Source organism: Vidua chalybeata, chromosome 3 (assembly GCF_026979565.1).
Source record: "Vidua chalybeata isolate OUT-0048 chromosome 3, bVidCha1 merged haplotype, whole genome shotgun sequence".
In the NCBI taxonomy this organism is placed as follows: domain Eukaryota; kingdom Metazoa; phylum Chordata; class Aves; order Passeriformes; family Viduidae; genus Vidua; species Vidua chalybeata.
This window is the reverse complement of record NC_071532.1, coordinates 86,732,543-86,755,895: the sequence shown is the minus strand read 5'-3', so window position 1 is coordinate 86,755,895 and position 23,353 is coordinate 86,732,543. Positions and strand designations below refer to the sequence as shown.

The following is a 23,353-nucleotide window of genomic DNA, read 5'->3' as shown; positions in this document are numbered from 1 at the left end:
AATTTTACAGAAATTGTATTTCAAAAAAATTGTATCTGCAGTGTTACAGCAAACAAGTTCTTTACCTCAGCAGGTAGCAAATCCGAATGACTCATATTTACTTACACAAAGGTTTCATTTCAAAGATAAAAGGACAAGGAGTGTTCTTTTATTCTCTTAGCTCCCTTTCAGGGACCTTAAAAAAAACTTTCTTTTTTCCCATTTTAAAAAACAGTATCTTTAAATACTGTGACAGAAAAGTATTAACATAAACATGTTCTCTGAAGAGATATCAGGTAAATTAATTGTATATTAAATACATACAAAGGAACTGCTTGTTAACTCTACCTAGGAAACTGCAAGAAACTGCTGGGTTTTGTGCTAATTGTAAGAACCAGATCTATTATGGAAATAGCATCAGAAACAGTTCAGAAAGCTTCACAAGAGACTCTGAGCTCACATGTTTACATTCATATTCTGAATAATCCAGGTAAGAAGCTCTTTAAGAAGACAAAAGGATTGCAGACAGAAATAAATAATGTATTTTCTTCCAAATTGGTTTAGTGGGTAATAGGGAGAAGAAATAGCCATTCAGTTGAATTGTGAATTAATTTAGGTTAGGAGGAGAGGGGTCATCTAATTTAAGCCTTCTGCTTAAAGCAGGTTTACCTTCAAAGGCACTTAAAGGTGCTTAAGACTGTGTCAAGTTGTATTTGAGAAACTCAAAGGATGTCAATTCTGCAGTCTCTCAGGAGCTTTGCTACAATTTTGGTTAACAGCCCCTGCCCTTCTGTTGTACATGTCAGTGAAAAGTCTGCTCCACCTTCTCCATTGGACTGGAATTAAATCCTCGCCTGCTTGACTTCTCTTCCCTGAGCTAAACAAACAAAGCCTCTTCTTGTCTTCTCTCAGGTTATGTATTTAATCTAACTGCCTTACTGATCTTCAGATGAATTTGCTTTCCTTTATGAACATGTTTCTTTCCCTGGGACCCAGAAGGTGACATATTACTTCAGCTGTGACCCCCTCTGTGCAGTAACAGCTCCCCTCAGCCAGCTGGCAATGATCTCACTAATACAGCTGTGCTGGCTCTGCCTGCCATGGATGTGATTCCATTCATAACATCTCCTATGGTGCTGTTTTGATTTTCTCCCCAAGACAGTGTTAACACACTGGCATTGCTCAGCAGTGCTTTCAGTGTCAAGACCTTTTCTTCTTCCCAGTCTGCCTCCTCAGAGAGGAGGCTGGAGGTACACAAAAAGCTGGGAGAGGACACAGCCAGCACAGCTGACCCTAGTAGAGCAAAGAGATATTTCATGCCACATGATATTGTGCTCAGAAGTAAAAAAACAGAAAAAGAAGGTAGAAGTGGGTCCAGGTCATTTGTGGTGTTTTTCATGGTGTTTGTTTTCCTGACTTATGAGTGCTGAGGCCCTGCTTTCCTGGAAGTGGATAAACATCTGCCTGTGATGGGATGTGGTGAACTCATTTCTTGTTTTGCCTTGCTTGCACAAAGCAAGCGTTTCTCACTTTTCCCTTCTGATTCTCTCCCCCATCCCCTTGCACAGCAGCCAATGTGCACATGTTGAGGAACTTACCAGCTGAGGTCAAACTACCACAGCAGCCTTGTGTGCGTTTAGCTTTTATCACCACAAGAGTGCAGTCCTGGCTCATGCTAATTGGTTCAAGACACACACTGAGGACCTTTTCTGCAGCCCTCTTCCCAGCACATCAGCCTCAGCACTGATGTAAGAGGTGCCTTCTCAGTGGCTGAACTTCCCATTTGTCTTTGCTGAACTTCCAGAGGCTCTATTGGCTCATTTGTACATCTTTATTAGGCACCCTGAATGGCAACACCTCCTTTCAAAATACCAGCTCTTTACCCCAATTTGTGGTCATCCATGAACCTGCTGAGGAGGTCAGACGTGGGTCCCTGAATGACTGGAACTGGTCTCTCAGAGAGGCTGTGACATCTCTACCAAAACTGGAGGTTTTCAGTTCTTTACTGGACAAACCCCTCAGCAAATTCATTTAACTTTCACCTTAAATGTTATTCTGACATAGATTATCTCTTGAGGGCCTCCCACAACCTTAATTGTTGGTACAAACAGAAAATAGAGGATAAAGCCTACTTTTTCTCAATTTTATAAAGTTGTATCAGATCTCTATTTACAGTATGAATAATTAACTATTTCCAAAAAGAATAATCCTATTTTGACAATGTTTTTATTATATCTCTGGTAACTTTTGTTCACATAAAATTGATTTCAAAGAGATAAAACTTGGCAAATCCCTGTTAGCTGAGAGGAAAAAGTGTGTTTTCTAGCAGGAAGATAGAAGAAGTAAGACTCCATAATCATTTGAGAAAGGTCAGATATTTCAAATGTTACATGAACTCCATCATATGGCAGTGATGAACACCACACTGTAAAACAAATTATGTTATTTATATGATGCTTCATTCTTCAATTTCTTCTTAAGATGATCCTAAAGATTAAAATGTACTGGGAATAACTGCCACTGGCATATCAGAAGGTTTTAAGTCTCTCTGTGTGTTCTCATAATGAAAAAACATTTTCAATTCCAAATTTCCTTTACTGTTAAAAAATCATACCCGAAGGCATGTGTATAACTTCTTGTTCCTCTTTCACAATTCAGAGATGTTAGAGTTATGGTTTTATTCATGAAGGAAGGGTCCTTATAGCTCAAAGGATAGTCTTTGAAATTCTTTGAGCGGCTCAGAGATTGAGCCATTCTTGATATCTGAATTAATTGGCTAAATTGCACACTCTCTTATCTTTGCAGTCCTGTTCCAGCGCAATGGAAACCCAGGGCAGTGCAAGTTGAATTATAATTTCATATCTAGCACACCCACACAAACACACAGGAAGCCTTAGGAGAAAGTTCAGATAGATAGAAGCAGATAAAATTATTTGCTTCTGGACATCTATATTTTCTGAGAAGAAGCTGTTCATGAAGTTTTCAAGTAGGATTGATTAATACAAAATAGGCGTAAAAATTATTAAATGAATAATTCTCTAAAAATATTTCTTTTCCCCTGCCTACTATGCAGCTATGTAATTTATCCATGACTATTTCAGAGGAAGGTAGCTCAAGATTAATTAAATAATGCCATTTCTAGCTAAGGAACTCATATTGTATGGACAAGATTGTTATTAGAGACTCTCCACATGCTCCTGATGCTATCTATAAGGTCTGATGTTCTTTGGGATATTCCACCAGGGTGAAAGCCTTATCTTACTGAAGACGTCTGTACTATTATCATTTCCATTTCAAGGAATGTCAGCAGCAGCTAAAACACCTGTTTCTTCTTTAGAGAATCTGGAACACAAACATTTTTGTTTCTAGTACACTGTAAGATAAAAAGGATGCCATGGAGCTTGATACTTGCAGTTTTCACTCTGGTTTAAACACATGCTTGCACAGAATCGGATTAATGAAAACTGAAAACTTTTAACTCCTAATGTTACAAAATCCTGCCCTATTTTATATAATGTAAAAAGACTGAAGTTCTTCATAGCTCACACCTTTACTAGACTCATGTTAACATGACACAGTCAAGTACTTGATAACCTCTTTTTTTCACCATAGTACTTGAAAGATCAAAGTATTTTATTCCAGCCCAAAACAAAAATTATTTTACAGTCATGTTGCCTGAGAATGAAATTTTCAGGAAGGAGTTCACGTATTGTGATTTACCTCTGAATAGCCTTGACATAGTTACCAGTGAAATTAGGAGCAAGAGCTCAATCATTCAAGATTAAAAACAAGAAAATGTGCAATTCAGGCATTTCTTTCCATATAGGATTTATTTCCCAGCCAATGTAATGGAAAATATTGTTACTATAGTAGCCTATTTATTGGATATATTTCTTCATTCCTATTTCCATGAAATTTGTGTACTTATGTGCATTATCTATAATGAACTAACTGCCAGATTATCGGATCCTCTCCAGGAAATGCTTGATGTAGAATGCACCAAATGTTTAATTCACATTGATGATCCTTTATGCCCAGTACTCCTCCTCCATCTTTTATCTGTATTATTGAATTATTGTATAACATTTGTACAGTCTTTAACATGCTCACTTATTAAAAAATCAATGAACTTTAATAAAATTGATTTTTTAAATACAGCCTACAGGGTATTCTGTAAGAAATTATACCTTGTCTTCAGATTTTTTTTTTCCACACTGCTTGGCTAGGTATAATATTTGGACTTTTGTTTTAAATAAATAAATAAATGTTTTAGTTAATAAGGAGAGCTGAGAAATCACCTCCCTAGATCTGCTCACCATCTGGTAGATGTTGCAGTCCAGGACATGGTTTCTGGCTCAGGATGTCCATTTCTGAAGTATGAAAGCAAATGAAGCATATGCTGAAGTATGTCCCACAGGTTCAAGTTCAGCTTGTGACACACTCCGGTCCCAGAGCCTTCCCAGCAGAGAAAAATTCCCACTTGCTCATAGGGGTAAAGACCCCCGCTCATGTTGCTCTTTGGCATTATTCCAGTTACTGGACTTTGTATTCAACCGTGCTGAACTTTTGTGATTCTTGCTGACCCAGCTTTTCACGCCTGTCAAAATCTCTCTGTGTGGGTGCTCTTCCTTCTGACTAAATCACTTCACCCAGTTTAATGTCATGCACAAACTTGGTGATGATGCATTCAGTCCTGTCATCCATATAGTCTAGAAAGATATTGAAAAAATATTGAACCCTGAACACAGTCATGAGTGGGTGCCAGTTCAACTTTATCCACCCTTTCTGTGGATAAAGAAATGTGATGCAAAAAGAGATGTGAACAGTATAGGCATTTTTGCTCCAACACTGGTCTATCTCTACAGTCCATTTCTTCACCAAATTGTCAGAAAGGATATTGTGGGAGGCTGTGCCAAAGTGATTTACTAAAATCAAAGAAGTAAACTCACAACTCCTTTATAATCCAGTGAACAAACTGTTTCATCATTGAAAGCAATCAGGTTGGTTAAACCAAATTTAGCTTTGTTAAATCTGTGTTGGCTTTTGCCAACAAATCTGCCACATAAGAATGTAAGCCCACACCACTCAGTAGTCAGCCTGTCTACAAACAGCAGTGATGCTTCCAGCAGGGTGAAAGGCTGTGGTTCTCAGTCTGTGTGGACAACAAATTATAATTAAAGTGCTGGTGGTGGTCTCAAGGATTCTTTCAAAACACCATATAATCATATATATCATATGACTTTTTTTAAAATCTAAATTACAATTCTTCACTTTCACTGAAGTAGGTGGGGAAATAATTTAGCTTTATTCTGTACCTCAATTTCTTTCATACTTCTGAGAATTTTATTTGGGTTCTTGAAAAGTTTCTTGTCTTGTAATATTAACCCTCAATTTTGAGGCAGAAATTAATGCTTTAGCATTACTTTCCAAATATTGCTATTGAACACTATGATCACAATTTGGTATTAATTAAGTGGTAAAAGTTACTATAAACTTAAAAACACCCCAAACAAAAACAGTAAAGAGGATTCATTTAGTTAAAAAGTAGTTAATAAAGCAACATCATGACATGTTTTGCAGAGCACTTTAGGACATAACTATATTTTAGACCATTGCTATATCACTCCATATCCAGGCCAGCATGTTCTTTGGGAATTAATCTCTTTGTTCTGATGCATATGTCCTTAGATCTTTAATTGTGTTCTGATATAATTCATTATGTTCAAATAGATGTAACTTAATATATAAGGGTCAGACCCTTGATCCTACAGTCCCCGTGTGCCAGGCAACCAACTCTAAGTTACAGTCCATATTTTCAAATAGCAGTTGAATTCTGTGAATATTAATATAATTCATGAGTGATGGACTACTAAACATGGTGGCAATTATACACTGTGATTAAGTAATCATTGCAATTCAGCTAAAAGAACAAAATTCCCTAATAGCATCAAAAATAATTTTGATTAATATCCTCAGCATCATGAATACATAAACTGTCCTTTCAAAAATGTGTGTACCACGCACAAGTATGTTATTTTAGCTTTTTCATCATGGCTAGTTAACAGCTTGATCCACCTGTTAACGTGCAGGACACCATAAAGCAGATGCAAAATAAACTGATTTTCAAGTCATCTTAATAAGAATAGGTACCAAAATATACAACTAAAACCAGAAATATTTGGAGGAATTTAATGGTTTTCTTCATTGCATTTATATTTATTTCTACTTTGCACAGAGCATGCACCTCTATTATAATTTATTGTAATATGTTTGTTTAGTTTATCAGCTATATTTATTAAAAACATTATGTGCAATTGATATATATTTAGATATATATATGAGGAACAATCACTTGAATGACAATAAAGCTTTTTTTTTTGTCAGATTCTTCTGTCTGCCATTTAGACAAAAAGAACACCTATCAGTAAAACTGAGTGAAGAGAAAGATCATTTAGAGGGAATCAGAACAGGTATTCTGAGGCAACAAGACTACAGAAATAGAAACAGTTCTATCTGCAAGATGCAAACTATGTAAGATTTAACTGATTTCAGCTGATAAGGTCAGTTATCTTTCCTGTTACTACATAGAAATTTTGACCTGCATCTAGTCCGTGTAGTCACCCACCAAGCATGCTGCCTTTCCCTTACTGCAGAGAAATCCTAACACAACATGGTCTGGCTCATAGTCTTACATTTTTAATAAAAATATTTTGCAGTTTATTTTTACTATTACTTTCCTCTTATGTTCTTTTCTCCTCTTGAGGAAAGTTATTGTTTTGGCTGCCTAGTCTAGTACCTTTCCCAGCTGAATGTGTTTTCAGTGTTAGCATGCTTTATCCGCATCACCTCTATCCGCTGATGGCTGTACAGTTCTATTGATTCTCCAACCCAGCTCTCTGAGGTTTCTTGAGGCAACACCACTTCAGTCAGATCCATACCCCAGGCTTTAAATGTATTATTCACATTCTTGTTGCTTTCCTCAGACCTCTCCCTGGTTCTGCACTGTTTGTCCAGCCGATTGCTCACTCGCATTTTGACAATACACAGTTGCCATTTGCTTCTGTCATTTTGTTGAGGCTAGCATTTGAATTTTAACACTCAATCGTTTCAGCAAAACAGCCTAACTTGTCGAGAAAGTTTGACTTCAGATGACTTTTAGATGTAGCTGTGAGACTCAGAAGATGCAACACCTATCTCACAAAACACAAAGATTATAATTTAGCATTGAAATACAATCAGAGATAGTAAGTTATGAAATAAATAAAATGAAGCACCATGGCAACACCACTTTTTTGTTGTTGTTTTTTGTTTGTTTGTTTTAGTTTTGGTTATAAGACATTTTTCTTCCAAAATATTTTTTTCTATTAGAACATTATTCTTCTTTTACTTCTCAGAAAAATACAGATGAACTGAACCCAGTTTGACAGCCAAGACAACATTTAAACACTGATATTTTTCCAGTGATTCTAAAGCTAGCACTTCATAAAGTATTCTCTTTTTCAAAGCTACATTCATCTTGGAAAATGCATGGCTCACTGTAAATAACCAGTAAAATCCATAATGTTTCACCAGAGTCAAGATTTCAACTTGTCTCTCTGAGGCCTTTCTAGTAAAATGCCACTTGGTGGCTACACCTAATTGTTGAACAGTTGCTGTATTTTTCCAGAATAAATATTTCAATAAAAGCAGTTAGCTACAATACAAAAAAATCCCAGGACTTGGGAGCATGACTGTGTTACTTGGTCTTCTGTCAGAAATTCCCTTCTAATATTACTAGGGATTGTTGAGGGGTTTTTTGGTGGGGGGAGTGGGACAGGAAGTAGGAAGCAAGCACATTTTGCAGAGTAGTTATAATCTGCGTTACTTCCTATGGACTATTCTTTTTGTTTAGAAAAGCAGACTTTTAAATAGGTTTTGAGTGTCTTAGAGTATAGAAGTGAAAAGCTGGTAGGACCTTTCTGACATTTGTAATACTAATTTGAAAATCTCCTAAACCTCATAGTATTGTACATATAAAGAATAAAGACTCTAAACATCAGTTTCAACTTGATGGTTGAAATCTAATTAGATCACTGATATTCTTTCCACTACTTTTATTTGATTCCTACCTTAAAAGTAGGAATCTCATGTGCATTTCACTGAGTAATCAAGTTTTGTTGCCAATGACTGTTCTATTGGTGACCTGAAATACATTAATTTTTTTGTAGAAAATGAATAATTAGAAGACATTTAGTGTCATTATTTCTCAGGATTTCATTAAGTAGAATAAATAATTATTTAATTCATCATATGCACAGCTAGCAAGTGCAATTATCTGATCAATACACTTTCATAAATGATAGTGACATTGTAGACATTGGCACTTTTTGCTGATATTCCTTGAGATGTTCTCAAAACCATCTGCCTTTATAAAAGGCAACAAGATAACTCGTGTATTCAACTTAATACAAGTAATGATAGACTATTTTTTATAACAGGTATAAATCTTCCTGAAATGTATGATTTTTCTATTTTTTTCTCTAAATTATAATAAAACTTTTAATAAAATATTGCCTCATTATTTCTTGAAAGTCTTGACTATTAATTTCTCATTCTAAAGCCAGATAATATTTCATATGCTAGAATATATGCAAAAATCTATTCTTTTTAACTTGTTAAAAAGTTCTGTCCTTGTTATAAATTTGTCATAGAATTAAAATTAGAAAATGGAGACTAAGAAATTATATTTTAAGCATTTAAACAGTTTATTATATTAAAATAAACTTTGTGAGTTTAAGTTTATGTAATAAAGCTTTTTGCATGCAACCTCTCATTAAATTCAGTGAATAATTTCAAATTCAAAAAAGTCACAGGTCTAAAAGTTCTATTTCTATCTACTCCACAGATGTTAAAGTTGTGTTCTGATGCTTCTAATGACTGAAAAGCTCTGTCATTAGCTCTCCTTTTGTATCACAGTGGAGAATTCACAATAGATTTTTGTCTTATGGTGGCTAAAAATGAACAAGTTACTTTAAATGTAGAAAAATTGATTCTATGGTAAGGAAATCACAATACCTAAATATGCAATTACCACTGTCAGTCTTTCAGCTCTCAGTGATAACTTATGTTATCTGTCCCAAGCAAAAAAGGGGAAAGAGAAGACTATTCCTAAAATACACCTTTTCAACATATGTTCTTAAAAAAAACCCCAAAAACCCAAAAACTACTAACTCAGAGATAAGAGGGAGAAATAGAAAATTTGCATTAAAAACAGCTAAGAATGTGATTTGTGTTACCAACCATTACTATTTACAGCACACATGTACATCATATAGTTCATCTAGTCCTCCTTTGGATCCTTGTGGATGAAAATCTGTACAAAAGCCACAGTGTGCATTCACAGCCAGAAGGCCAACCATAAAAAAGCCCGAAAGACCTGTAACAAACCCCAAAAGCTGATTCAAAATAGGAATGGACAGTAGGCCAAGGAAGGGTATTCTCCCCCTCTACTCTTTCCTCTTGAGGCTCCCACCCAAGCCTGGGCTGCTCAAGACAAGAAAAACTTTTTAGAATGGGTCCAGAGAAGAGCCACGAAAATGACCAGAGCACCTCTCCTATGAAGCCAGGCTGAAACCGTCAGGGCTGTTCAGATTGGAGAAGAGAAGGCTCTGGGGACACATCATTGTGACCTTCCAGTACCTTAAAGGGGCTTATTAAAAGGAGGGAGAGGGATTTTTTATACAGAGATAGTGACACAACAAGGGGCAATGGTTCTAAACTGAAAGGGGCAGGTTTAGATTAGATGTTGGGAAGAAATTCTCCACTGCAAGAGTGCTGAAGAACTGGAACAGTGTATTCAGAGAGACTGAGGTATGTCCCATCCCTGGGAGTTGATCCCAGTTGATCAAGTCCCTATCCAGACTTGATAGGGAGTTGAGCAAGTTGGTCTAATGAGAGGTGTCCCTGCCTGTGACAGTGGGGTTTTGAACTAGATGATCTTTAAGATCCCTTCCAACGCAAACCGTGCTGCATTAAAACAGTGTTAAAACCATAAGTTTATGATGCTGTGTTCAGTTTACTCAGTTACATTAGAATAAGTGGAGAAAAAAGGTTCAAGAAAAAGCTAAGTGTAACTAGTGATGCTAAACTCTGAGTGTTCAGTTATATAGCTATGGCTATATACATTTACCACAGCAGTGGATAAAGGTAATCTTCTTTGCACTTTAAAGAATACTTAGAATTCTTTTATTACAGCAAAAGTCCACAGGAATGAAATGAGTATACAATCTCATAACATGAAGAAACTTTAAAAGAGAGATGCACTCTCTCTTGTGGTGGAGTATGTGGGTGGCCATGGGTGGCAAATTAGGTATGAGTTTGCAGTGTAATACGCCAGAAAAGTCCAGTTCAACGAAGGTAACAAGTCGTGGAGGATGAAGGCAGTTGTCATTCTATACAGCTCATGTGGTATAGAATCACCCAAACATGCCATTCTACTGCATGTACCTTGACATCAGAGAAGTTGTTGATATACAGCTTGAGAAGATAATTTGTGTTGAAGGACTGTATATTTGAAGTAAAAAAAAAAAAAAGATTATTAGAAAGATGTAGGTGGGTAGTCAAGAGGATTACTCACTGATAATTTCCTATATATACCTGAAGAAAGAAAATGACTGGTGGGATTAAGTATTTCTTGTGCTACTGGAATGCTACAGCAGCTCTACAACAGCAGAGCTGAATTTATCTCAAAGCATACCAGAATATGCAACAAATCTGTTTCACAAAAATGTTGATCTAATAATGCCTTTATTAATCTTTAGAATATAATTGCATCTTATTATATGGAATGAAAACAAGGAGGAAAAAATATGGTAATGTGATTAGTTAATGCCGGTGGGCATCTGAATCCAACACAGCTGCTCACTCAGTACCCCACAGTGGGATGAGAGAGAGAATTGGAAAAACAAAAGTAAGAAAAACTCAAGGGTTTGGAAAAAGACAGTTTAATGGGGAAAGAAAAGCTGTGCATGCAAGCAAAGAAAAACAAGGAATTTATCCACTGCTTCACATTAGCAGTCACTTGCTCAGTCATCTCTAGGAAAACAAAGCTCCATCATGCCCAGTGACTTGGGAAGACAAATGTCCCTCATATCCTTCTTCCCTCATTTTTATATGCTGAGAATGATGTCATATGGTATGGGATATCCCTGTGGTTAGTTGGGCTTAGCAGTCCAGCTATGGCCTCTCCCAACTCCTTGTGCATCCCCAGCCTACTTGCCAGCAGGGCAGTGTGAGAAACAGAAAAGTCCTTGCTGTGCAAACATTGCTTAGCAAGAAACATTGGTATAATATCAACATTTATTTTGTCACAAATCCAAAACACTGCATTATATGAGCTGCTATGAGGAACATTGTCTCCATATCAGACAAAACCAATAAAAATTTCAAGAAGAGTAAAGGTTTGTTTTGGATGACAAGGAAGTTAATTTAATGAAGAGGAAGCTAAATGAACTTGCTTGAAAAAAATAAACTTGAATTTGACCAAGAGGTTCAACTAAAGTTTAGCTAAATCCCAGTTAGCAAAGCTGAATAATTCTCTTGGAATTATGTGCAATCTGTACTATGCTCTATTTCTCTCTTGGTTGATGTACAGACTCCCCATCCAGCTGTCAAAGCATGCTTTTTATTCTCTGAAAGTCCAGCTGACACAGTTGGCACAGTCTGAGTTACAAGCTTAAGGAAGAAAGCTGCTGAATCCTCTCAGGGAGGACTTGCAGATTGGTTTTGGGCTGGATTCCTGCCTAGTAAGTAGAAAGAGTAACCAGATATTCAGTTTCCTGTCTAACCAGAGTTTATGCAAAATAGACTGGAGAGAATAACCATGCCTAATTATGAAGGCAGACTAGAACTTCATACAGGTCTTCTGCACTGCTTACCACAATGGATTATTATTTCATTGTGTGATAGTGCTCATCCGTGATAAATTTGTCATTCAAAGCTGGTCTGCAAGGGTATCTCTTTTCCATAAGGATAAGTGTCTTTTCCCAGCCCTTTTATCAATATCAATTTATAAACAGTAAAGAAGTAATACACATCTGGCAAAGCTGCACTAACATATAGGAGTATAATAAATGGTACTAAAAAAAGGCATAGAAATAATACAGAGTGATGATGTATTCCCATGAAGTACAGCATGGTTTAACAACCACATTCAGGTAAATAAGAATATATTTCTCATTCAATTAAAAAAATAAGGAAGACAAAAGAAAATTATGCATAGGTTAAATACGTAAATCTGCATGGAATTTAGTTAAAGAAACATTTCATAAAGTTTCTGGATGAGAAAAATTCATCACATATAGAAAGGATAAAAGTCAGTGAACTTTCTATTGAAATATTTCCCTGAGAAAGTACATACAGATCTTTTCCATCAATCTATAATTTTGTTTTTTAAATCAAATAAATTTCCATAAGCAATTTTGATTACTTACATGAACAGTCATAAATATATATTAATAATAGGCATCTAGAGAGATATTATATGTATATTTTAAGTGGTATCATTATGAGTTTTTGTTTATCCTAATGTGGTTTTATCATTGATATGTAAATTTAATTTCTAGGTATCATAAGAAATCTGCAAAGATGAAACTGAAACTACACATGCAACCAAGAAACTTTATATTGAACTTATTTAATAAAAATATCAGTAAGATGCAGTCAATGGCTCAATGTCCAAGTTGAGATCAATGACAAATGGCATTTCTCAGGGGACACTATTTGAACCAGCATTGTTTAACATCTTTGTTGGCACTAGGACAATGGAATTTAGTGCACCCTCGGGCAACTTTGCTGACTACAGCAGTCTGTGTAGTGCAGTTGAGATGCTGCAGGGTAGGGATGACATCCAGGGGGACCTTGGCAGGTTTGAAAAATAGTAGTTGAAAAATATAAAATGCAAGATTCCATACCTGGGACAGGGCAATCCCAAACACAAATACAAGCTGGGCAGAGGTTTGGCAGAGGTTTGGCAAGGCTTGCAAGAACAGGACAGAAAGGACAGAAAAGGACTTTGGGGTATGAGGGTATGCAGTGAGAGGACAAGATGGGGATGGATTCTAGTACCTAAAGGGGGGGGTTTATGAAAGCAAGGGAGGTGGACTTTTTCTATGGGTAGATAGTGACAAAGACAAGGGTCAACGGTTTCAAACTGAAAGAGGGCAGATTTAGTTTAAATATTACAGAGAAAGTCTTTATTGTAAGGGTGGTGAGGCAGTGGAGGAGGTTTTCTGGAGAAGTTGTGAATACCTCATCCCTGGAAGTGTTCAAGGCCAGGTTGGGTTAAAAATTTTAGTCCAGTGGAAGGTGTGCTGGAATTAGAGGATGTTTAAAGTCTCTTCCAATATAAACCATTCTGTGATTCTGTGCAGATACTAGGTTTATAAAAATATCTGCACCAAAGAGAAAACATACCCAGTCACAGGGTGCATGGATGAACAGGTTGTCTCAAGTGTAAGAAAAGACATACAGAAGAGTAATTGACATAATATTCTAGAATTATAGAAAATGAAAATATATTGTTGAAGAATCAGTTAACCTTGGAAAGGGATTCCAACTGATCCTGACTTAACCACGTAGATCACCATTAAATTTTATCATAACTAGGATCATGGGTAAAGCTACATTTGATACATAATGCTGTAGTAAGCTCCACTGAGTTGTGCAGGTGATCCTTTCTTAAGAAAGAGTTATGCAAAATTGATCACTGGTGACCTTTATGTTATTGATAATTGCATCAGCATAGCTTTGTTTCCAAAGTGAACTGTGAATCTGGTCTCAGAACTTTCTGGTTCTGTTTGGACTGAGTACTTGATTTGAGGACTGCCTATGGAGGTTGGATGTAATAACAGATTAATAGTGTGGACAGCCTAGACTACAAGTGTCTGGAGTATTACTGCCATTAATTAATTTATTTTTTAATTTTTAATTGCTAAAGTCATATCATATGCAGATAGGGCACCATTTGTCTCAATCAGTGTGCTTCAATTTGGTCAGCAGCTTCACTATTTCAGTCCTGAGTTATCCTCTAAAAAGGATGCCAATTATGTTGAACATAGTAAAATTGTATGGTAGGTTTTGTGAGGTTTCATTTTATTGAACTTTTTAATTGTGCCTTATTACAGCTAGTTTTCACTGTTTGTACAGACTGCAATTCTGCCCTTATCATCCTGCTACACATATCATCCTTTGTGTTATTTTCTTGATGATTCACATTTAGTTATAATACATATTCATTTTCCACTTGTTAGTTTTAGGTCCAGACAGTGAATTAAAGCATAACATTGCATTTTATTAAAATAGAGGAACTGTTTTAAGAATCTTAAAGGTATAATGAGAAGAATATGGAAGAAAATTATGCCAATTAAAAAAAAAAAACCCTTCAAAATTAATTTGTAAAGATGAAAAAATGACATCAGGATAATGCTAAGGAGATCTCTGTCCACTTTTACTGCAGTGTCTTTAGTCCCAGAGTAAATCAGATCAGCTGGTATTCATCTCATCATCTCATCTCATCTCATCTCATCTCATCTCATCTCATCTCATCTCATCTCATATCTTCTGCTGGCTAAAACTTTGTTTTCTGAATGCAAGGTCTCCCAGTTTAAACTCTGATACAAAAGACTGGTACCTCTAGCAAAATGTTAATCTCATCTGTCTTAATGTTTTCTATACAACCACAAAATAGGAAAATTAAACAGTCATATATCCAACTATTTCCTATTTTGTTTGCAACAACAAGGATTGCCCTTCAAACAAACAAACAAAACAAAACCCACTGAACTCCCTGGATCATATTAACACTGAAAATGAAAACAACATGAAGAAAGCATGTTATATAAGTGCTTCTAATATAAATCAGGCATCATGACACTATTGTAATACAAATAGAACAATACTTTCTGTCACGTGTTTCATCCAATATTCTATATGAATAAAATGCAAACATTTATCAATCTAAATAACATACAACAGAAATGATGAGTAGCACAGGAGTAATGCAGAAATATTTTTTGAAACCTAAGAAGGGAGGTTGTCATGGAAACAGCTGGGTTAGAAATCTTTTTGTTGCTACAATTTTATTCAGCTGCTGATACTTATTCTTTATGTTATTTTAATAAATTAATCTTCCTGAAGTCATCAATGATTTTACTTTTTCAGAATAAGGTATTAGGTTAAGAACTTTTCAGATGTAAAGAAAAGACTAATGGCATATTCATGTACACTGAAACACACAAAAATGAAAATTTTCAGTTTACTCCTACTCTCATCTAGCTGAAAGACTAAATGGAAAGGCGAGTAAAAGAGTGAGTCATTCCCTCCATAAAAGGCTATCATGACTCTACACAGTATTTTGCTTCAAGTGAACTAAAGGAAGAAGTAAACCTGTAAAAACAGTCTCACCAATTTTGAAACACTTAAAATATTTATCCTACATGAATAAAACAGATGAACTGAAAATTTCAACTAACAAAACCCATCTGTAAAAGTAATTTAAAAATGAAAGAAGTTTAAAATTAAATAAGTAAAATAAACAAGTAGCAGGTAAATCAGAAAAGGAATATAAGTACTTAGTGACAAAAAACAAAAATTCTTGCTAACTATCCTGTCTGCAAGAAACAGAAATTTAATTAATCTTTAAACATACCTGCAACAAATACAAGTATTTGTTTTCATAGAGAAAAAAAGGTGAAATACCAAAGGAAGCAGAATAGAAAGGGTAACAAGTCGTAAAACCACCTGAAGGAAGCAATATAAAACAAATTTGAAAGCAAACCCAAAGAATTAATAGTGTTTCAATGAGCAATAAAATAGCCAAAATGAAAAAAAAAAAAAAAAAACATCAGGGACTAATAAAAACAATCTGAAGACTGAGCAGCAAAGAAGCAGAACGTACAAAGAAACTTCAAGGCAATAAAACATACAGGGAATGAATCCATGGGTTTGAAATTGTACATTATTTCTTGGAACAGGATCTGATCTAAGAGTCTCTATGGATACTTTTTTTCCCTGCTAAACATGCTGGTTCACTGATAGGTAAAACATTTTCTGGAGACATAAATCTTAACAAAGGTTGGAGCACAACACAGGTCCTTTAGGACTTTCTCATCAGTTATCTGCCAACACCATATCTATCAATTTTTCGATAGATTTTGTGGAGAATTACATTCACTCTATATTGAGCCAACACCATATTAGTTCCAACATCACATATTAAATCAAGTATCAAATAGTAGCGGCATATATATCATCACTTAAATTTCCTTGGCCATTGCCTCCATCACTGAAGATGGTATTAAGTTGCACTTTTATTACACTGAATTCAGAATACATATTAATCAATACTGATCAGTCCTTATGTTTCTAATGATAAAGATCACCTGGGGACAGCAAGTAATGGCAAGAGACAGTGCCTACCATTTTCCTCAGTATTTTTGGTACTGACTGGAGGTTTACTCTACTCCAAGGAAAAAGGCTGGAGTTTCTTCCAGTAAAATTGATGAAAAAAACAGATAATATTATTTAACAACACAAGATGCCTTGCTGTGTTAGAGCACAGGTTTCAGACTCCTTGGAATACCTTGCTTTTCCAGTGTCATCTTCCAGACAAAGCTGCTATAGGTGCAGCACTTGGCTCTACCACAGTACTGAGCAGAAGGTTTATTTAGGGCCCTTCCATCCTGCTTATAGGACTTATTGTCACAGTGCTTTCCCCATATTGTAAGAATTTTATAAAAATTGTCTTATGTTACTTGTATCAATGAATAACCTGAATTTAAATATTTTAGAACTTTCTTCCTACAAACTTCATCCTTTGTTGCAAGAGAGACTAGAGGATGCTAAAATAATGAAGGTTCCTATTTTTACTTTTCTTTTTCTTAAATCTGCTGATTCACAGCATTGGTGCTTGCGTGTCTGTGGTGGATTCACCCTGGATGGCTTCCAGACCTCTACCCAGCTAGATGCTTTCTTACTCCCTCTTGTTAGCAGGATGGGGAGAGAAAATTAGATTAAATATCTCATTGGTTGAGATAAAGACAGTGATATCACTTACTAGAGAGAATTATGGGAAAAATAAACTCAACTTGGAGAAAATGCATCTAATTTATTGCCAATTAAACCTAGAGTGGGATAGTGAGGAATAAAGTAAAGGATAAAATATATTACACTTGACCTGACCTGCCTAAAGTTCAGAAATAATGCTTGTAAAATCTTCTGTACAAGGTCATCAGTATATAGCAGTAACAGGTCACCCAAGCTATATTATTATACAATTACTTTCCTGAAAAATAGTTTCAGAAGATGTTCACCTGAAAGCCGTGCATGTCTTTTACTAAGAGAGAAAAGGACTTAGGTAATAATTTCATGTAATATCTAAAGATATTGCCTGATTCTATTTGATCTATCTGTATATTACTCCCTCTTATCTTGAGGTGCAAAAATAAAGATCATGCTCTGTCACAAAAATCCACAAAAGTACAGCCTGAAGAGTCTATTACTGAAAGTAACCCATAACTTTTGATGCACGGGCTTCCTATGTTGTTTTAATAAAATTAGAATATAGTACGGGGAAATGAGAAAAACAAAACCAAAAGGAAAAAAAAATAGCAAACCAACCAACCAACCAACAAGAACAACAAAAAACCCTCCCCCCAAAAACAACTCCAAAAATCAAAAATTAAAAACCACAACATCAACACAAATTGTTTAAAAGGAAATTATTTTGTCTAGTTACCTACTTTTAAAATTTGACTCTAGTTATTTCAGGTTTCCAGCAAAGCTGAGATACATTTATGTGAATTAATGATCTGTATGATTAAATGACCTCATTTCATCCTATTTAGTGACAATATCTTATCAACAGCAGGATGGACTACTGGAATAATTTCTAAGAAATGTCTCAGCTGTATTACAGAGATTTTTAATGGATTATTTTTAAAGCTGCTGAAAGGGGATTTGTTATATAAAAATAACAGTTTTAGAATTCAAATTGTCCACATATTAAGAAATTGAACTACTTGAAAGTAAGTAATAAAGCATAAGATATATTTTCATAAAATGAGCTCATACAATTAAATGTATATATTTTAGATTTGTTAAATATATGAAGTTCTGATTTATGGACAAGGAAAAACATTTAGATTAAAATTCTCCTCTTTTTAGCTCATTGTTAGGTATTCATATCAGTATACAATTTTCTCTTCTCTAATTCAGTTTGTTATCATATTAATAATGTAGCTGCAAACGACAGCAAGTCTTAACTCTTTTCAGAAACAACTGATCATTTCTACAGATGACCCCTAGTTCACTACGAGATTTTTGAACATTTGACTGATGATGATGAAGAACCACTGCTATATACAGCATTTTTTTAGAGTCACTAGAATGAAACTCATAGTTTTAGTGCATATGTCCATTACATAAACTTCATTGTTCCACATGACACACACACACTGGGAATTATTACAAAAATTAATTGGGTAAGGAAACCTTTATGAAGTTTTTCCTTAAAGAAAGAGGCACAGATGATTACTAATACAATGCCACAACAATTTTGTTTTCCTATCACTGACATGCATTCTGCTGTATGAAAGAGATCTCCTTTTAGATCTGTGGAAAGAAAGAGGTGCACATGCTTCTGTGTAAAACCCACTGTAGATAAAAGTTTTGGTGAACACCAACAAGAGTCAAACACATGATAGCAAAGTGGTGCATTGAATGTGATAATCCCCATCTCAGAAGAACAAAGGAAATAATGTTTGTGTTAATGTTTTGCTGTGGCCTTTATTCAGTGAAACACTTGTCAGGCTTACATTTGTCTCAGTGAAGCAATAGACTTCATCAAGCATCACCTTATCTTTGAAGATACAACTCAGTAATGTCTTCAGTTCCCAACTCAGCAGATACCAACCATAAGGCATTTAAGGACCTTATGTTTTTAAATACATTAAAATTCCCTTAAAATAAGTTCAGTTTGAGAGGGTTCATTGGAGGCCTGTGTTTCAGTACTCTGACGTTTCCAGGCTGTACTGATCACCATCAGTTTATCTTAAAAACACCACAGTACTATACATACTTTTTAGTCCATAACATTATAAAATTTGTTTTCTTGACCTTATTTTCCGTAGTAACAATGACCTTATAAATGCACACATAAAAACAAAAACCATTTTAGAATTTATCAGTAATTTATCATCCATATTTATGAATGAATTTACAAGTGGCAAAATCAGTACTCCAGGCTCCTTTGGTTAAAGCAATTTCTAAGGTTAGGAATTTCTAACCCACCCTTTTCTATGTTATCTTAGTAAACACAACATAACATGTTAAATCTCAAATTAAACAATATATATATATATAATTAGCAAAGCAAAAGCTTCAGTTTCATATATCTTTCTCCCTAATTTTGATTGGTCTTTTTGTGTTATTCTTAGTTCTTTTGCCACCTGGCCTGATGCATCTTGGATGTCCCTTGTATCCTCTAGCATATTTTCTTGCCTTACACAATACCTTGGATAATTCAGGATATTTCAGATACGACAGAGATCAGGCAACCAGACTGAGGTCAAACAAACTTTAGAGCAATGTTCAGTTTCTTTGGGAATTAGTAATTTGGCCAGTGGAATAGGATTTGAAAGATTGGGGTTTTTATGTTTGCTAAATTTCAACATTTTGCTGCCTAAACCCTATATTGTTTGAAAGAATGTGTTGCTGTAAGGTGTCTAGACATATATACACTAAATCATTTAAAATAATTTAAAAGTTCTGTCATATTTCTTTCCCAATATGTTCCAGTACTGTGAGTATTTTTAACTAAGTAATCTATAATTTATAAGATATTCTTACAACAAATTAGAGAAAAAACATTATTTTTATTAGTCTAAATAACTAGCTCTGTACATTTCAAAATACAAGCAGAATGCTTGCATTATACAAGACTTTATAGCACTTGAGTAGCAAGTACTGTGTCATATTGTGCCAATGTAAGAATTATATAAAAAGTATAAATGCTTACCAAAGGGGCAATTGCATTTGAAGCCACTTATGTCCTTTTCACAGGTTCCTCCATTCCAACAGGGTCTGTCTTGACACTCATTGATGTGAACAGAACATGTTTCTCCTGAAAATTTGAATTAAAAATAAAAAAGGACAAATATGCTGACATGTTCAAATCATAGAGATACATTTGCAATGAAAAAAGTCTATGGGATTGTCACAGTCTATGTGGTGACCCCACTGGCCATGGTACACCACGTGCACAGGACTGCTGATAGACTCCCTGTATGTCATGACTTTTTCTGCTCCTTGGTTACAGGGCAGTCCATTTTGACAGACGAAGTTGGAAGCGTTAAAATCAGGAAAATAGAAAGCTTTCCTACTGAGGTTATACATGATCCTGACGCTCCCCCCCCCAACCCAGTATACAAATCTACAGCATTCAAGCAATTTTTGTCCTGTTTTGTCAATAATTTTCTTTCATTTTGCTTTCTGACACCTTTGAAACAGAATTGTGAAGTATCATTGACTATGCAAATCAGGCCAACACTAATTTACAGACATTTATGTGCAATAGAACAGTTCAGCCTATGTTCTACAGCAAGTTGTCAGTTCTGTAATATTGGACAAAGGAGGATTAAAATCAGATCACTAAAGAACATTTGATGAGGCAAAATTCAGATAAAAGGGGATGAAATAATTAAGAGCAAATCTAGAAAGTATAGTGAAATGTAGATTTGTCATCTACAAAATCTACAAAAGCAATTGGTTTGATATGTAACAGGAAAAGCTATTTCCAGTGTATTGGGTTTATGTGGCCAGATTTTGGTAGAAGGAGGAGCACAGGAGTGGCTTCTGTGGGAAAGTGCCAGAATCTTACTCCATGTCCAAGAAAGCCAGTATCAGCCAAGTCCAAAATGGACATGCTGCTGGCTAAGGCTGGCTGAACCAATCAGAGATGGTGGTAACACCTCTATGATAAGACATTTAAGAAGGAAAAAAAGTTCATTTGTAGGTGAAACTGCAGCCAGAGAACAGCTGAGTGAGAATATGTGAATGGAACAGCTCTGCAGACACCAAGGTCAGCACAGGAGGGGCAGGAGGTGCTCTGGGCACCAGAGCTGAGATTCCCCTGAAGCCTGTGATGCAGCCCATGGTGAGGCAGCTGTGCCCCTGCAGCCCTTGGAAGAGATCCATGCCAGAGCAGTTAGTGCCTGAAAGGAAGCTATGAACCTGTGGGAGGTCCATGCTGGAACAGGCTCCTGGCAGGGACCTGCAGACCCAGAGACAGAGGAGGAGCAGGGTTCCTGGTATGACTTGTCATCATGTGCTGTACAACGCTGGAGCAACCTGTCCTTCAAGGACTGCATGCCATGGAAGAATGACCCATGCTGAAAGTAGTTTGCAAAAAACTATTTCCCGTGCGATGGACTCATGTTGGAAAAATTTTTCATGGAGAACTATTTCCTCTTGGAAGGATCCCATGATGGAGCATGGAAAAGACTCCTCTTCCTGAGCAGTGAGAGAAGCCACAGATGATGAACTGACCATAACCCCCACTCCCTGTCTCCCTCTGCTGTTGGCAGGGAGCAGGTAGAGCTGGGAAGGAGGGATGGGTGGGGGAAGGTGTTTTTAAGGGTCTTATTTTACTTCTCATTATCCTGCTCTGATTTTATTAGCAATAAATTCAATTAATATCTCTAATTCTAGTCTGTTTTGTCTGTAATGGTATTTAGTGAAAGATCTTTCCTTGTCTCAACTCATGAACTCTTTGTTATATCCTCCTTCCCCTGTCCAGTTGTAGAGAGGAGTGACAGAGAGGATTTGGTGAGTGCCTGGTGTCCAGCCAGGGTCAACCCACTATGTCCAGCCATAGGAGTATGGACGTAAATCTCATTCAGCAGTATGGAAAGCATGCTGGGCTTTCTGTGTATCTTACAGCAGAAGATAAAAAGAAACCAAATGCCGATATTCCTCTGAATTCTTTCCATGGTGAAAACAATTTGGTCTCTTCTCTGCAGCACACCTACGGGCCCTCTCATAGAATCATATGAACCAGGACTCTTGGCTCTCAAAACCTGTATCTACTAGATACAAAAGGTCTTCTTTGGAAAAATGAAGCACCAAGATTCTCTTCCACACATAAACTTGTGATAGAAGGGCTCCTATTGTGTTTTTTTTTTTTCTGCCTCTAAACATGCCCTTCATCTTCCATAAGATTTGAAGATATATGGATGAAAAGGGGGAGAAAAAGCATAGTCCAGGGAGAGTTCATGTAACTCAGTAAACTAAAAAGCTTTCTGCTAAGAGCAGCTGCTGAGTGCTGTCTAACATATGCCATGGCACCAGTGAGCATTACAGCAAGGGCTGGCCAACATATAAATTAATTTTTAAGTTAATTTTTTAAAGAATTTTCTTTGAGGTACTGATAAGGTAATGGCACTATAGGCAACCTTGCTGATCTACTTCTGGTATTTTCCATTCCTTTTTCTTTCCAGTTCAGATCCCTGATTGTGGTGGGATTATTATTTATCTCTTTTGAGGGAGATAAATAAAAATGCATTGGCATCTGTTCTCTTTCTCTGAATAGGCAGGTGGAGAGTAGTGCAAATAACACAGAGTTTCCTGCAGAAGTAAATTACCTGGCCACAAGCCATGGGCAAGCTGAAGCATGAACTAGAAAAAACTCCTTGAAACAGATTCTTCCACCTCCCTCAAACTGTTACAGGTTAAAGCAAATGCAGTTTCAAGGGAAATAATAGAATGAGATCATCGTCATATACTGATGATATCTAAGATAACATGCAAGGGGGAATTTAGGAATTCATGTTCTCAGAGCACAAAGGTAATATGTGGGCAGTATTTAAAAATATTTCAGAGAGAATCAAAGAATCTATGAAACTACTGTGAGACTGTATTTTCTGAGCATTTGAGACATGAAAAAACTGGACAGATACAGAGAAGCCTTTTTTGTTTTCAGTATGCAGCTCCTCTCAACGACATATTTGAAATGTATGATGAGAACCTTCTTTGAAAGTCAGATAAAAATTGCTAATTGGCTACAAATTACTTCCAGCATCAAAGTATGTTAATATAATTTTTTTTTTGTTTATGCTTTTAAGTTTAAAATTAATACAACACATTCCAAACATAATTACTAGTAAAACATAATATTTAATTAGCTATTTAATAAATCATAGCTTTAGGTCTGAGTTCCTATACATTTGAAAGGCATCATATCACTGATTCTGAAGTACAAAGAGAATGTTAAAAATTACCCTGAGCCAACTATACTTCTATTACCTCTGTAGAATATTTTATGCTGTATAAAATTGCAGTG

At 35.8% G+C, this 23,353-nt stretch overlaps 1 protein-coding gene across 1 annotated transcript in view; it reads right to left on the bottom strand.

Moving 5' to 3' along the window:
• The window catches only part of EYS (eyes shut homolog), a 723,820-nt gene that overhangs the window by 591,638 nt on the left and 108,829 nt on the right, over positions 1–23,353 (bottom strand). The window contains exon 12 of the mRNA XM_053938438.1: positions 20,033–20,137. Coding sequence (XP_053794413.1) covers positions 20,033–20,137 — 105 coding nt within the window. The remainder of the gene's footprint in view (positions 1–20,032; positions 20,138–23,353) is intronic.